Raw genomic sequence first — 13,644 nt, forward strand, 5'->3', positions numbered from 1 at the left:
GTATCCAAATCCGGCTTTAAACTTCTTCACAACAGTATCTCGGACCTGCCTGGTGTGTTCCTTGTTCTTCATGATGCTCTCTGCGCTTTTAACGGACCTCTGAGACTATCACAGTGCAGGTGCATTTATACGGAGACTTGATTAGACACAGGTGGATTGTATTTATCATCATTAGTCATTTAGGTCAACATTGGATCATTCAAAGATCCTCACTGAACTTATGGAGAGAGTTTGCTGCACTGAAAGTAAAGGGGCTGAATAATTTTGCATGCCCAATTTTTCAGTTTTTGATTTGTTAAAAAAGTTTGAAATATCCAATAAATGTCGTTCCACTTCATGATTGTGTCCCACTTGTTGTTGATTCTTCACAAAAAAATACACTTTTATATCTTTATGTTTGAAGCCTGAAATGTGGCAAAAGGTCGCAAAGTTCAAGGGGGCCGAATACTTTCGCAAGGCACTGTATTTTAACAAGGTACACACTTTGGCATTCTGATTAGGCACATACACGTTATGACAAATTAATGTAGAACAGTAGGCAGCCTTAAGCATGGACACACAATTCTCTATGAAGATTTTTGATTGTATTTGGTAATACTTATCAAATACAATCAAAAATCTTCATAGATGTTTTGAGTAAATTGAAAGAAAACATCAGATTATTACTATTATACTTTTTTTGCTGTGATACAAATCATTTATTATTTCCATAGACAATAAATGTATCTCTCCAATAGTGCATGACCCTGTTAACCTTTATCGACTACTGGTGTTGAACTGGGAGAAGTAACTGTCATCTGGGATGTTAGTGTACACATTATCCAAGTACTTTTTCCTGGAAAGAGAAGAAAAATGCATTTGATAGTGTGTCATTTATTGATGGGCAGGTCAGCACGTTGTTGTTGAGGATTTGTTCCGTCCATTAACTGTGCTAATCCTGTTGGTGACAGTTTCTTCTGCCCAATTTAATTCACAATTCAAAATAAAATGACTGACATCAAGCATGTGAATGATACTGTACATTAATGGACTGAAAACAACAAACAGAGCTAAAGGTGTACAAGTGTGTCCATGTGTCTAAACCTAATCCATGTGGAAAGCTTCTTACTGTTCATGGTGGGCCTCAGACAGCTGTGCATTGGCGCTATCCAGGGTGCGTCGGAGCTGCTTGTTAATGCGGGCCTGCCGTCTCTCCAGTAGTAGGGCGGTGCGAGCTGAGGTCACACAGAGCCGGTCATGGTGGAGCTCCTCCTTCTGCTGCTCAGCCTGCACAACCAAACATGAAGAGATAGTTTCATTCCATTCGATTCTTCTCGATGAGAAAAAATAAGAATTGTAATTTCATTTTCATTCCTGAATTGAACTGGAATTGATCCAAAACCTGGTCTGCATTCATGGTTGTTGCTATCCACCCCATTCCCTCTAGAAGTGTTAAATTGTCAAATGAAAATATCTTTGACTGCTCAACGCAGACATCCCAAAACAGGCAAAAGAGACAGACAGATAGATGTGGCGGATGTACACTCTTCTCCTCTATCCGATGCTGATGGCAGTCGATGACGTGCTGCAGCTGCTTGTTTGTGAGGCCCTTGCAACTGTCAGCCCTGAGGTGGGGTAGACCCAGCACACTGATGCCCTGCTCCTGGCTCTTACTCAACAGCTCCCCCTGAAGCTGATTTAGGATGTCTTTCCTGTTGTCCTCCTTCTCCTGCTGCCCCTTTTTCCACTGCTTCTCGGCATTCTCTGCTGCCTACAAACAATGTCACACAGTAAACATATTTTGACAGAGGGATGTCCTATTCCACTACATACAAAAAACAGGAATGACCGCCATATGTTTACACTGTATAAACTGACCAGCTAGTCTTTGATTTATCTAATTGTGTTGGAGGCCGATAATGTATTTAAGAAAGCAAACATGATTTGCTAACCTGGTTAGAGAAGGCTACACTACTACCAATCCTAATAACGCACCTTTGCCAGTTTGACAACCACACCTGGTTAAGCATCAGGTAAAGTATAATGACTCACCTTTGCCAGATTGAAATCCTTTGTAGCCATGGCTGCAGATCTCCTCCTTTCTTCCTCGATCTTCTGGAGCTGGAGAGCTTGGATGTCCAGGTCCACTCTGTCCTGGTCATACTGCTGCTCTGCAATGGGGAGGCAGAGAGCGTTTGAGATGAGGCAGTGTGTATGTATGAGAGTCTAGCGACAGGCCAGTTTGTGTTGAGTTGTTTCCTACCTTCCAGTCTCTGCTGGTGTCGTGCTGTGGCCAGCTCATATTGCTGCTGGACGGACCACTCTCTGAGCTGCTCCTGCTGCTTCTTCAGCCTCCCCTGGCTGTCTGGGTCCTCACCCACAAGCCCCGGCAGCATCTGGATCCCGTCCTGATTCATAACTTTGTCCGGGTTGTTTAAGTCATACTCACGCCGGCTACACCGCGGCTGGAAGTTCAGCCAGAAGTCCTCTATGGCTCCCTGCAGTAGACGCTCTTCCTTGAGTTGGCGTTGTTTAAGTAGACAGGCGGCCTTGTCGTTACACACCGCTTCTGCAGCTAGAGGGCATGCATTCCACAGACATAGCCTATGACACTAGCTACTAAACTGAATTCCATTGAATCTCATGAATAGAAGCTTATAGAGCTCTATTATAGGCATATCAATCATCACATTGAATTGAAACACCTTAGGCCTTTGTGTTTTTGCCAGATATAAAAACGTCTGCCCATACTGTATTTTATTGCACTTACCATATGCTTTTAGTGACTCTGCCTCTTTTTTCTTTCTTTCATTCAGTTGGGATTCAAGAGCCACTTTGTCTATCTGTCAGTAAGAGAAAATTGTGACAAAATGGCTTTACAACTAACATGAATGGACAGATGTCACAGACGGTTAAAGTTGCAGTAATTTACCCTAATTGTTCTAACTTTAGCATTGAAAATCCTATCTTGACGTTGCGTCTCTCTATTGCGCCTCCTCTCCAAACTATCCGCAGCAATGCGGTTCGAAAGAAATTCTATATTGTACATTTTCCGTACTGTCTCGCTGCAGTTAGAATCAAAGGACAATGGGCCGAATGAACTCCGCCAACATATTCGTTGCTAGGATACCTTTCTTCCGGATACGTTCGTGTCTTCTGGGTCAGACTAGTATTCTGCCAGCGACACGAATGACGTTTCCTTTGTATGGTAATGAATCAAATCAAATGTTATTTGTCACGTGCGCAAAATTCAACAGGTGTAGGTAGACCTTACAGCGAAATGCTTACTTACAAGCCCTTAACCAACAATGCAGTTTTAAGAAGAATACCAACAAAAAAAGAAACATAATTAAAGAGCAGCAGTAAAATAACAATAGCGAGGTTATATACAAGGGGCACAGGCAAAGAGTCAATGTTAGGTTAGTCGACGTAATTGAGGTAATATGTAGGTAGAGTTATTAAAGTGACTATGCATAGATAAGAGTAGCAGCAGTAAAGGGGGGGGGGGGCTAGACTTTGTGCTCTGGCATAGCTTACCATGAGGTACTTGAAATACTCAGTAGGGTCTCTACTGAGCAAATATGTTGTTTGAGGGGCCTGCTGCTGTTTTTCACTCTGCCCACAATGCAATATTTTTGGGGAACTGGCTCTATGCACACTCACTGCACTCTACCCACACATACTACACTGACACTCCAATACACACACATGCTGTTGCTACTGTTTATAAAATCTGATTGCCTTGTCACTGTTACCCCTATCAACATGTACATACTGTATTACCTCGTACTCGTATGTAGCCATGTTTTGTCCTACTATTTCCTTTTCTATTTAACAAAGTTCTTACTTTTTAACTCTGCATTTTTTTGAAAGGGGCTCATAAGTAAGCATTTCACGGTTAAGTCTACACCTGTTCTATTTGGTGCATGTGACCATTTTGTTTATTTGATTACATTGTAAAATACTGTACATGGGATACATATTAACTTGAATAGAACTCTTCTGTCTCAGCTTAAATGGGGTGAGAAATACTCAGTAGGATCTCTAATAACCAAATAGTTTGTTTTGGAAGGGGAGTTCCCTACATATCCAGCAACACTTTGTTCTCCACTCTCTCCATAGCCCCCAATGCAATATACTGTACATGGGATACATATTGGCTTGTAGAGAACTTTTCTACACCTCTCAGCTAAAGTGGGGTGACAGTGTTTTTTTGCTACAATATGAAAGTCATTTTCATGGATCCATGGAATCCATTAGACTAAAAACAGTAATAACAAAATAGTTTGGACTCATTTATTTATATACAGAATATTTGTAAAAGAAAACAGCACAGTTGTATAGGAGGATCAGCCTGTGGCTATAGTGGTGGTGCTGGGCTGATAGACAAGCTACTCAATAGTTAACTGTCTTGGCCGGCTTGGTATCGGCCAGCTCCGCCTCCAGGAAGCGGAAGCGGCGGTGGCGACGCAGGACCTCAATGGCCTTCTGCTCTACGGAGGCAGGGACGATGCCCAGGTCCTCCAAGCCAGGAAGCCCTGGATACTTCATATCTGTGGTGTGGAACTAGAACAAACATATTCATGTCATCACACAAATCCATCATAAGACATTAGTGTAAAATAAAATAAGCTTTACAAGGCTGTTCATGTTGCTTTTTCTTACCCGATCTACTTTGTCAGGAGTTGTCCAAGGCTCGAATGGGTTCATTGCAAAGAAACTTGCAACAAGACTGAAACCAGAGACAAAGGTAGGACATTTTTATCACAGTATCTGAAAGGATTGCATTTAAACAAACCAACCAAGCTTCCTTGCCACCTCTTTATCAGACAGCCTATACAGTACATTTTCTTCTGAGACTAATTGAGGTTACCATGCAGAACCAGCAGTAGGTGCATACTCACTGATAGAGAGGGCGTGGGAGTGGGTAGGGCACAAAGGGCCTGTGTGCCACAGCATAAACATACTCCACCAGATCATGAAGGAGATAACGGTTAGGTCTGTGTGATGGAAAAACAAAAGAAATCTAACAAGATGGCTGGCAAACAGGTTGGTTGCTACTGACCTTTTAAAAATAATGTACTGCATGTGTGAGAATGAAATTGCCATTGCACAATCTATTTTATTTTAGATTCAAGAAAGGTCCCATTCCCTGGATGAGAACAAGATACAAACCAATGGCACACAAAGAGCAACTCATTAATGAGATGAACAATCGTTTATGACTTATACTAGGTTTACCTTATATTCATTGATAATGAACAGTTTCTAGTCAATGGATTGAATGTTACTTCATTCCCTGAAACTGATTAATGCAATTGACACATCCCTAACAAAACAGACAAAAGTCAAGCCCATATATCAAAGTCCTTACCCGACTAGTGCATATGTCTTGCCATTAGCATCAGGGTCTTTGATGGCGTTGATGATAGCCTTTGCCACATCCACCACCTGAGAAGAGCAGAAGCAGAGTGAGTCTGTTGAGTACACAGGGCTGACATAATGAGGACAGACACACTCACATGAACAGGCTGCTTCACGGTCTTCTTTCCCATGGAGATGAGAGGCACGGCACTCCCAAACCAACGCATGTCTGTGCAATGGGGGGGGGGACAAATTCAAAACAATGACTGAGAACTCATCCTGTTTTAAACGATAATAGCATTGCATGAAGACCAATTGGAGCTGTTAGATCACCTTAAACAAATCTTTATTTTGGCCACACTGCACTATTCAAGTGTTCAACCATGCAACAAACAGCTCCCTCCACAGTTGTCAGTCCTATACAGTCAACAAAGGCTGTGTAATTATGCTAACATGATCCCACAAATATTGACACTGTCTGCTTAGCATTCTGACAAGTCACAAATAAAAGATCATTTCACTTTTGAACAGTTTATACACTGAAATTAACTCACTGGCAAAATGGTTGAAGAATCTGTCTTCCCTTCCAAACATCTCAGCGGGCTTCATGATGATGGCATCAGGGAATTCTTCTCTCACAGCCATCTCACCTACTGCCTGCAAGGTAACATCACACATGACTTCATCATGACATATTAAACCAAATGTCAAGCTTTACCGATTTTCACCCATCTGAATATTCATAATTGTTACGCATATCAGGCAATTAAATCCTAAAATGAACCTAAAATGAAATATGTTCAAATGACAATAAGAGTTCAACCATGCACTGCATTGGCCAGTACCTTGTTCCTAAGGTATTTGGAGGGGCTGCGGATGTCAGCGTTGAGGTGAGATACGTGGATCAGCTTTGTGATGCCTGCCTCCCTGGTGGCCTTGGCAATCTGCTGAGGGATGCTCACATAGGTGTCCTCAAAGGGATAGTTCCTTTATACACAGAAAGAGGAAGAACAGAACACTGAGTACAGCCAAGTACATCAAACATTTTCCAGAAAGCTGTAAAATAAGTGTAGCACTGTTGAGGTCCTTTGCTCCACTAAGAAGTCAAGCCTCACTGGTGTAGTTAAAAGTAGGGAGATTCATATATTGATGGAGTGTTGGAGCAACTATTTATGTGAATGTTAACCACCAGTGGGTTCTTTTTAGGAACAATGTATTTCTCTAAAATAATGTTCTGTGTTTAGTCAGTTGGGCCATACTTCGTCTCCCACTCTCGTCCCACCAAGTTGATAACCACATTGGAGTGCACCAACGCCTCTCTGATAGAATCCTTGTTCCTGGCATCCCACTCCTGAAATAAAGTAAGATGAAGGGGAACATATGAGGCGTGGCATAACTTGGCATGAGAAAAAAAAACACTTAGCTAACAGATGACGAAATGAAGGGATTTCAAAATGAAATGGTTTGAGACGTCACACCTGATAAATAGCATTTCTCTCACCATAAAGATGATCTGGCCGAGATCCCCCATGGGCCTGAGGTACATGAGGTCATACTGGTCACACCGGTGAGGAATCACAATCTGAGAACCCATACGACCTGCAAAACCACTAGACAGGTCAACAAACACATAACTGCTCCACCCTTGTATGCAGTCACTACAGTGTATCCAAAAAGGATTAGCACATTACCAAACAAATGAAGGCATCCTTCACAATCACAGAAACCTAAGACATAAGTAAAAGAAGACCAAGGCGCTGCTATGTCATTTGAAAGGTTATCATGTGAAGCCTTTGGGACAGATGATGGTGAAACTTACCCAGGCGGTTGACAACATATCTGCCCAGGAAGCCGGTGGCTCCAAAGACTGTGGCTGCTACCCCACTGGAGGAGGAGCGCCCCCCTTTCCCTCTGGGGATGACAGCATGGTGGACCTTCCTCTGCTGGACTGTCAAAGGGATGGCTGACAGCACCACAGGGGAGCAGGAACCTGCAGGGGGAGCAGTGCAGAGGATGCTGTAGTCAAATTGCCCAAATCAGAAATGGTCAACCAACCAAAAACATAGGCCTAGTTAGCGATGTTGCATGGGATCACAAACAGATCTTAATTTAAATAAATGACCCCTTTTTTTCCTCCCAAAATGTGTCATATCCAATTGGTAGTTAGTCTTGTCCCATCGCTGCAACTCCCCTACGGACTCGGAAGAGGCGAAGGTCAAGAGACATGCGTTCTCCGAAACACGACCCTGCCAAGCCGCGCTGCTTCTTGACACACTGCTCGCTTAACCCGGAAGCCAGCCGCACCAATGTGTCAGAGGAAACACTGTCCAGCTGGCGACCGAAGTCAGCTTGCCCGCCATAAGGAGTCTCTTGAGCGCGATGAGACAAGGAAATCCCGGCCGCCCAAACCCTCCCCTAACCTGGACGATGCTGGGCTGTCACACAGCCTGGGATTGAACCAGGATTTGTAGCCTCAAGCACTGCGATGTAGTGCCTTAGACCGCTGTGTTTCTCAGGAGGCCACATACAGATATTTTAACTACTTTTGGGACACAACATCAGGAGTCTGTATTTGTTGGACTCCCTGAGTTGTGAATCCTTCTGGTGGGTGGCGACAGAAAACAACCCTACCAGAATATAGCCTGCTACACCCCCCCCCAAAAAATCCTATCAACAAATATGTATAATCTCTAGGAACTATATTTACCAGATGTAAAGTGAAATGTGACCCTCGCTATCAAATAAAAGTCTGAATCCAACTTTTGTTCAAAATGCACCATATTCCTGCTATGTAGACAGTGGTAGATTGTGTGGTAGGAAGTCAAATGCGTAGTTTAATGGCAGCCCGCTGTCTAACTCAACAGGAATATGATACACAGCTCAGGGAGCCCAACCAATAGACAGACTCCCGATGTTGTGTCTCAAAGCTACTTTTAACTAACCTTAGTATTGGTCACTGGGATACAACGAAGGTCCACTAAATAGGTACCACAGTAAACAGCAGACATAACATGGCATGCATATTGACAACCACGGTCTGTCTAGACGAACTAGCTAGGTAACGTTAGCTAGTTGGCTAACTAAATGGGGACATTGGGAGATAACTAGCTAACGGTTTGGCCGTGGTGTTAATCCAGTGAAAGTGACGCAAATAACTTTATCAATTGGTCTTGACTGCCAAAATGGATATACATGACTGTCAGGAGCATAGCTTTTTACTGGTTTACATATGACATGGTGCTAGAAACCAGATCGCTACCTAGTTAGTCGTATTCGTCGGCAAGCGTTAGCTAGCTAACCGGCTCCTGTTAGTTACCTAGCTAACTTAGCTAGGTCATAGCACAAACAGGGTCACAGATGGTTGCAATGTCGCTTAAAAACAATTATGTGTTCAGGATAAACATTATTGTTCCCACTTTCTCTCAACAGTGCAGCTATCAGTGCATTAATATAAATAATATAAAATGGCATGTTTTGGTGTTACTCACTAGAAAACCTGGGAAGGACACTCGCAGGACGGCTAACGAGCACAGCAGCCGCCATGTTTCTTGCTACGGTATGACAGACCGGTCAAAAGCAAATCAACCGAAAAATTCAATTCTGCGTTTTTCGTGGAGTTAATAGATTTCTGCATGTAGGTATGTATCTTGTTTGTATAGGTACCTTGTTTTATGTTTGTTTGAACATTGTATAATTAACGTGGTGACAATGTAACTGTCATTTGCTATAATGTAATCACTGTTTTGAAACGTTACCAGCCAGCCAGTGGCTGAAGATGGAAAATATCATAGTGATCCTATTAAATTACTAGCATTCCAATTAATAATGCTATGGAAATTAGCCTGTCGTCAAATATGGTGTAATATTAATAAATTAAATAAAAAAGATTGATCATCGGGCATTCTTACTGATCTTATAATATATTTTTGCTCTTGCAGTGCAGTGTTCTTCTGTGTTATTAAGGTGACCAAACCGGTGTGATGATGATATAACTTGATCCGGTGGAATCGATACGAGCGTTCCGTAAGCCCAGTGGGCAGAGCTAGGCACGTTCAAATCAAATCTAATCGTATTGGTCACATATACGTGTTTAGCAGCTGTTATTGCGGATGTAGCGAAATGCTTGTGCTTCTACAGTGTAGCAATATCTAACAAGTATTATCTAAAAATTCCACCACAAATACCGAATGCACACAAATCTTAAGACTGGTACACGTTTTAATATGATGAAAAGCCTCTAATTTTACAGTGGGTCCGCCATGGTTCTGTGTAGCCTAGTTTTGCTAATATATTTGAGACCAGTGTGTTGCAGTTAAATTCGTCTTTGATTTAATAAGTAAAATATATTTTGACTAGTAAACAGGGAAACAACAACGAGTCCCCGGGCATCGTTTACTAGGCTACCTAAATTATTGGGATAATCTGGTTACCACAAGTTTTACAATACATTGAGCCCGTTGACAAAACAGACGATGGAACGCCTTTTCCCAATAAAGTCCGCGGTGCGTCTGTGTAAATTACGTGATTAAAATGGAGACAGTTTTATAGCAGTAAATGTCATCTATTAATTTACTTATATAGTATTTCTAAGTAGAAGCCATATGAGCCAGGGAAACTAATTGTTCTCACTTTATGATAGAACATTCAGATTTGTCTGTCTGACTGTTTGGGTTCTTTACCGGAATTATTGGAATGTTCTTGTGATCACGACAAAACTTCCTACTATACTAAAATAGAGATATAATTGAATTGTGTTTCATTGAAACGATGGGCCTGGCTGAGTATAGAACATTCCGTTTTCTGCCTAAGTGTGGCGCTGTTTACCGCGTTTATCTGGATTATTTTGTGACCGGAACAAAGCGATTTATTTTACTGAGCTAGAGACTGAAATAAATGGTGTTTCTTAATAAAAAAATAAAAATAAACAGGACATTTAATGATACTGAATTGACTCAGAAAAGTAACACAAGAAGGCTTACAGTATCACAGCTAGGTCAAACAGGTGTGCCTGAGGCTCTTGGACTGCTACTAGCCTGTTGTTTCCTACACTGGTTCTTTCTCCCCCTCAAGTCACTGACCCCACACAGACATAAACTTGTATTCCATTACTTACCATGACATCTTTATGAAAAGCCATCTTTCCAGCTGACCAGGGCTCAGGTCAAAAGTCGCGCATTATAGAGGGGAAAGTTATAGGGAATAGGGTGCCCTTTGGGACCCATTGCCTGTTGTATTTATTATGAATCCCCATTAGCTGCTGCCAACGATTAAAACGTCACATTTCATATTTCTGTATTTTGAAAGTTACATATCTTGATGGCTAACAATCAAAACATTCTGGGACTATGTCAACAATAGGCTAATGAAACAAATACCAAAATATAGTTTTGGGGTGGAATTTTCCTATAAGTATGTGCGCTCAGGCCACTACTCTCAAACACAAAATCCATGTGTATGTGTGTATGTGTATGTGCGTCTGTGTATGTGTGTGTCGCTGCACAGTCTCCGCTGTTCCAAAAGGTCTATTTTTATCTGACTTACTGCTTGCATGACTTACTTGATGTTGAATAGAGTTCCATGTTGCTGTAGTGTAAAGTACTTAAGTAAAAATACTTTAAGTCAAATCAAACTTTATTTGTCACAAGTGCAGAATACAACAAGTGTAGACCTTACCATGAAATGCTTACTTACATACAAGCCCTTAACCAACTTTTCAGTTCAAGAAGAAAATATTGACCAAATAAGCTAAAGTAAAAAAATAATAAAAAGTAACACAATAACATAACAATAACGATGCTATATACAGGGGGTACTGGTACCGAGTCGGTTTGCAGGGGTACAGGTTAGAGGTAATTTGTACCTGTAGGTAGGGGTGAAGTGACTATGCATAGATAATAAACAGTGAGTAGCAGCAGTGTAAAAGCTAATTGGGGGGTCAATGTAAATAGTCCGAGTGGCCATTTGATTAATTGTTCTTCAGTCTTATGGCTTGGGGGTAGAAGCTGTCTAGGAGCCTTTTGGTCCTAGACTTGGCGCTCTTGTACCGCTTGCCGTGCGGGAGCAGAGAAAACAGTCTATAACTTGGATGACTGGAGTCTCTGACAATTTTATTTGCTTTCCTCTGACACGGCCTATTATATAGGTCCTGGATGGCAGGAAGCTTGGCCCAGTGATGTACTGGTCCATACGCACAACCGTCTGTTGTGCCTTACAGTCAGATGCCGAGCAGTTGCCATACCAGGTGGTGATGCAACCGGTCAGGATGCTCTCGATGGTGCAACTGTAGAACTTTTTGAGGATCTGGGGACCCATGCCAAATCTTTTCAGTCTCCTGAGGGGGAAAAGGTTTTGTTGTGCCCTCTTCACGACTGTCTTGGTGTGTTTGGACCATGATAGATCATTGGTGATGTGGACACCAAGAAACTTAAAACTCTCGACCCGCTCCACTACAGCCCTGTTGATGTTAATAGGGGCCCTGTTCAGCCCGCCTTTTCCTGTAGTCCACAATCAGCTCCTTTGTCTTGCTCACATTGAGGGAGACGTTGTTGTCCTGGCACCACATTGCCAGTTCTCTGACCTCCTCCCTATAGGCTATCTCATGTGTGTCACATTCATGTTACCCAGGTGAAAATAGCAAAACCAACTGGGAACTATATTCATTTGGGGAGGTCAAAACACATATGAACATAACTTTCATGGACGTTTAGCTAGCATGCTGCTGTTAGCTAATTTGTCCTGGGAGATAAACATTGGGTTATTTTACCTGAAATGGATAAGGTCTTTTTTTTTGCTGGATCTTTGAAGGATTTTGACCTATTTTGATTAAAACAAAATCGTGTGTTCTCTACTCCGACAATTCATCCATAGATAAAAGGGGAAACCTAGATAGTTCTTTGATTATTCTCGCCTCGTTCGTTCTTCTACTGTTGATTTTATATGGAGGTTGGCAACCAACTTTAAAGTGCATTACAGCCACCAACTGGACTAAAGTCTGGACCTCATTCATCTTCTTCTTATTTGAGATTTGGTTGGTGGATCGCATCCCCCTTTTAAGGGAAATACACCACCATCTATTGTACTGGAGTGTGATGCTAGTCACTGCCTACCTACATTACATTCTCTTCATTAGTCCTGTTCCTCTAAGAAAGGGAAATAGAGCCCTAGACACCACGTCCATCTCCTTTCCTCCCCCCACTACACCACCCAAACCCCAACCCCATCCGGTCTGTTGAACCCTTTCACACAATCTCTCCCTATCTACATCATGCAGTTCACAAAATATCAACACATGCTCCACCGTTTCCTCCAGTAAACACTCATCACACAGATCTGCTTCCACCTCTTACCTACTCTAACATTGAAATCTGGGATATACACCCCTGCCCCCACCCTACCACTGACCGGATTCTTTCAAACATCTGTATATATCCTTAAAAACAAATTAAACCAATTATCCATATATATGTCTCCACACCCCGTCTCACCTGATCGAACAGGAAGTCCATGATACAGTTATACAGACATACCCCAATGCCTAATGTACTCAACTTGACCAACAACCCTTCCCTCCATATGGTATCGTAAGCTTTGTCAATGTCAAAACTTGTTCATCTTTCAATCACCCATGTGGGTATATGCTCATAAATAACCAATGAGTAGATGGGAGTGGCGGGACTTGCAGCTAGTCAATTAAATAAAATAGAACAAGTTCTGGTGCCTGGCTACACAGACGCTCGTGAGCAGTTTGGACAAAATGATTGAACATGTATACTGAACAGAAATATAAACGCATAATGCAACAATTTCAAAGATTTTTCTGAGTTACAGTTCATATAAGGAAATCAGTCAATTGAAATAAATTCATTCGGCCCTAATATATGGATTTCACATGACTGGGAATACAGCTATGTATCTGTTCATCACAGACACCTTAAAAGAAATAGGCCTCACAATGGGCCTCAGGTACTCGTCACAGTAGTTCTGTGAATTCAAATGACCATCGATAAAATGCAATTGTGTTCGCTGTCCATAGTTTATGCCTGCCCATACCATAACCCCACCGCCACCATGGGGCGCTTTGTTCACAACATTGACATCAGCAAACTGCTCGCCCACACGACGCCATACATGTGATCTGCAGTTGTGAGGCTGGTTGGACATACTGCCTTATTCTCTAAAACGAAGTTGGAGGTGGTTTATGGTAGAGAAATTAACATTAAATTAACTGTAAATTACCTGGTGGACATTCCTGCAGTCAGCATACCAATTGCACGCTCGCTCAAAACTTGAGACAGCTGTGAC

At 42.1% G+C, this 13,644-nt stretch overlaps 2 protein-coding genes across 2 annotated transcripts; both read right to left on the bottom strand.

Moving 5' to 3' along the window:
* Window positions 1-407: 407 nt before the first annotated feature.
* Window positions 408-3,257, bottom strand: LOC112253372 (RIB43A-like with coiled-coils protein 2). Its single transcript, XM_024425358.2, has 6 exons — window positions 2,750-3,257; window positions 2,243-2,554; window positions 2,032-2,150; window positions 1,523-1,750; window positions 1,109-1,266; window positions 408-835 (listed from the first exon to the last, which is right to left on the bottom strand). The coding sequence occupies exons 2-6, from the start codon at window positions 2,394-2,396 to the stop codon at window positions 757-759; spliced, it is 738 nt and encodes a 245-aa protein (XP_024281126.1). The 5' UTR covers window positions 2,397-2,554; window positions 2,750-3,257; the 3' UTR covers window positions 408-756.
* A 1,004-nt stretch (window positions 3,258-4,261) lies between these two features.
* On the bottom strand, window positions 4,262-8,939 carry LOC112252579 (NADH dehydrogenase [ubiquinone] 1 alpha subcomplex subunit 9, mitochondrial). Its single transcript, XM_024423916.2, has 11 exons — window positions 8,832-8,939; window positions 7,163-7,333; window positions 6,845-6,942; window positions 6,603-6,694; window positions 6,189-6,330; window positions 5,898-6,000; window positions 5,502-5,572; window positions 5,354-5,430; window positions 4,884-4,979; window positions 4,645-4,711; window positions 4,262-4,545 (listed from the first exon to the last, which is right to left on the bottom strand). Exons 1-11 carry the CDS (start codon window positions 8,884-8,886, stop codon window positions 4,375-4,377), a joined length of 1,143 nt encoding a protein of 380 aa, XP_024279684.1. The 5' UTR covers window positions 8,887-8,939; the 3' UTR covers window positions 4,262-4,374.
* Window positions 8,940-13,644: the final 4,705 nt, after the last annotated feature.

The sequence above is a fragment of the Oncorhynchus tshawytscha genome, linkage group LG06 (assembly GCF_018296145.1).
Source record: "Oncorhynchus tshawytscha isolate Ot180627B linkage group LG06, Otsh_v2.0, whole genome shotgun sequence".
Lineage (NCBI taxonomy): Eukaryota > Metazoa > Chordata > Actinopteri > Salmoniformes > Salmonidae > Oncorhynchus > Oncorhynchus tshawytscha.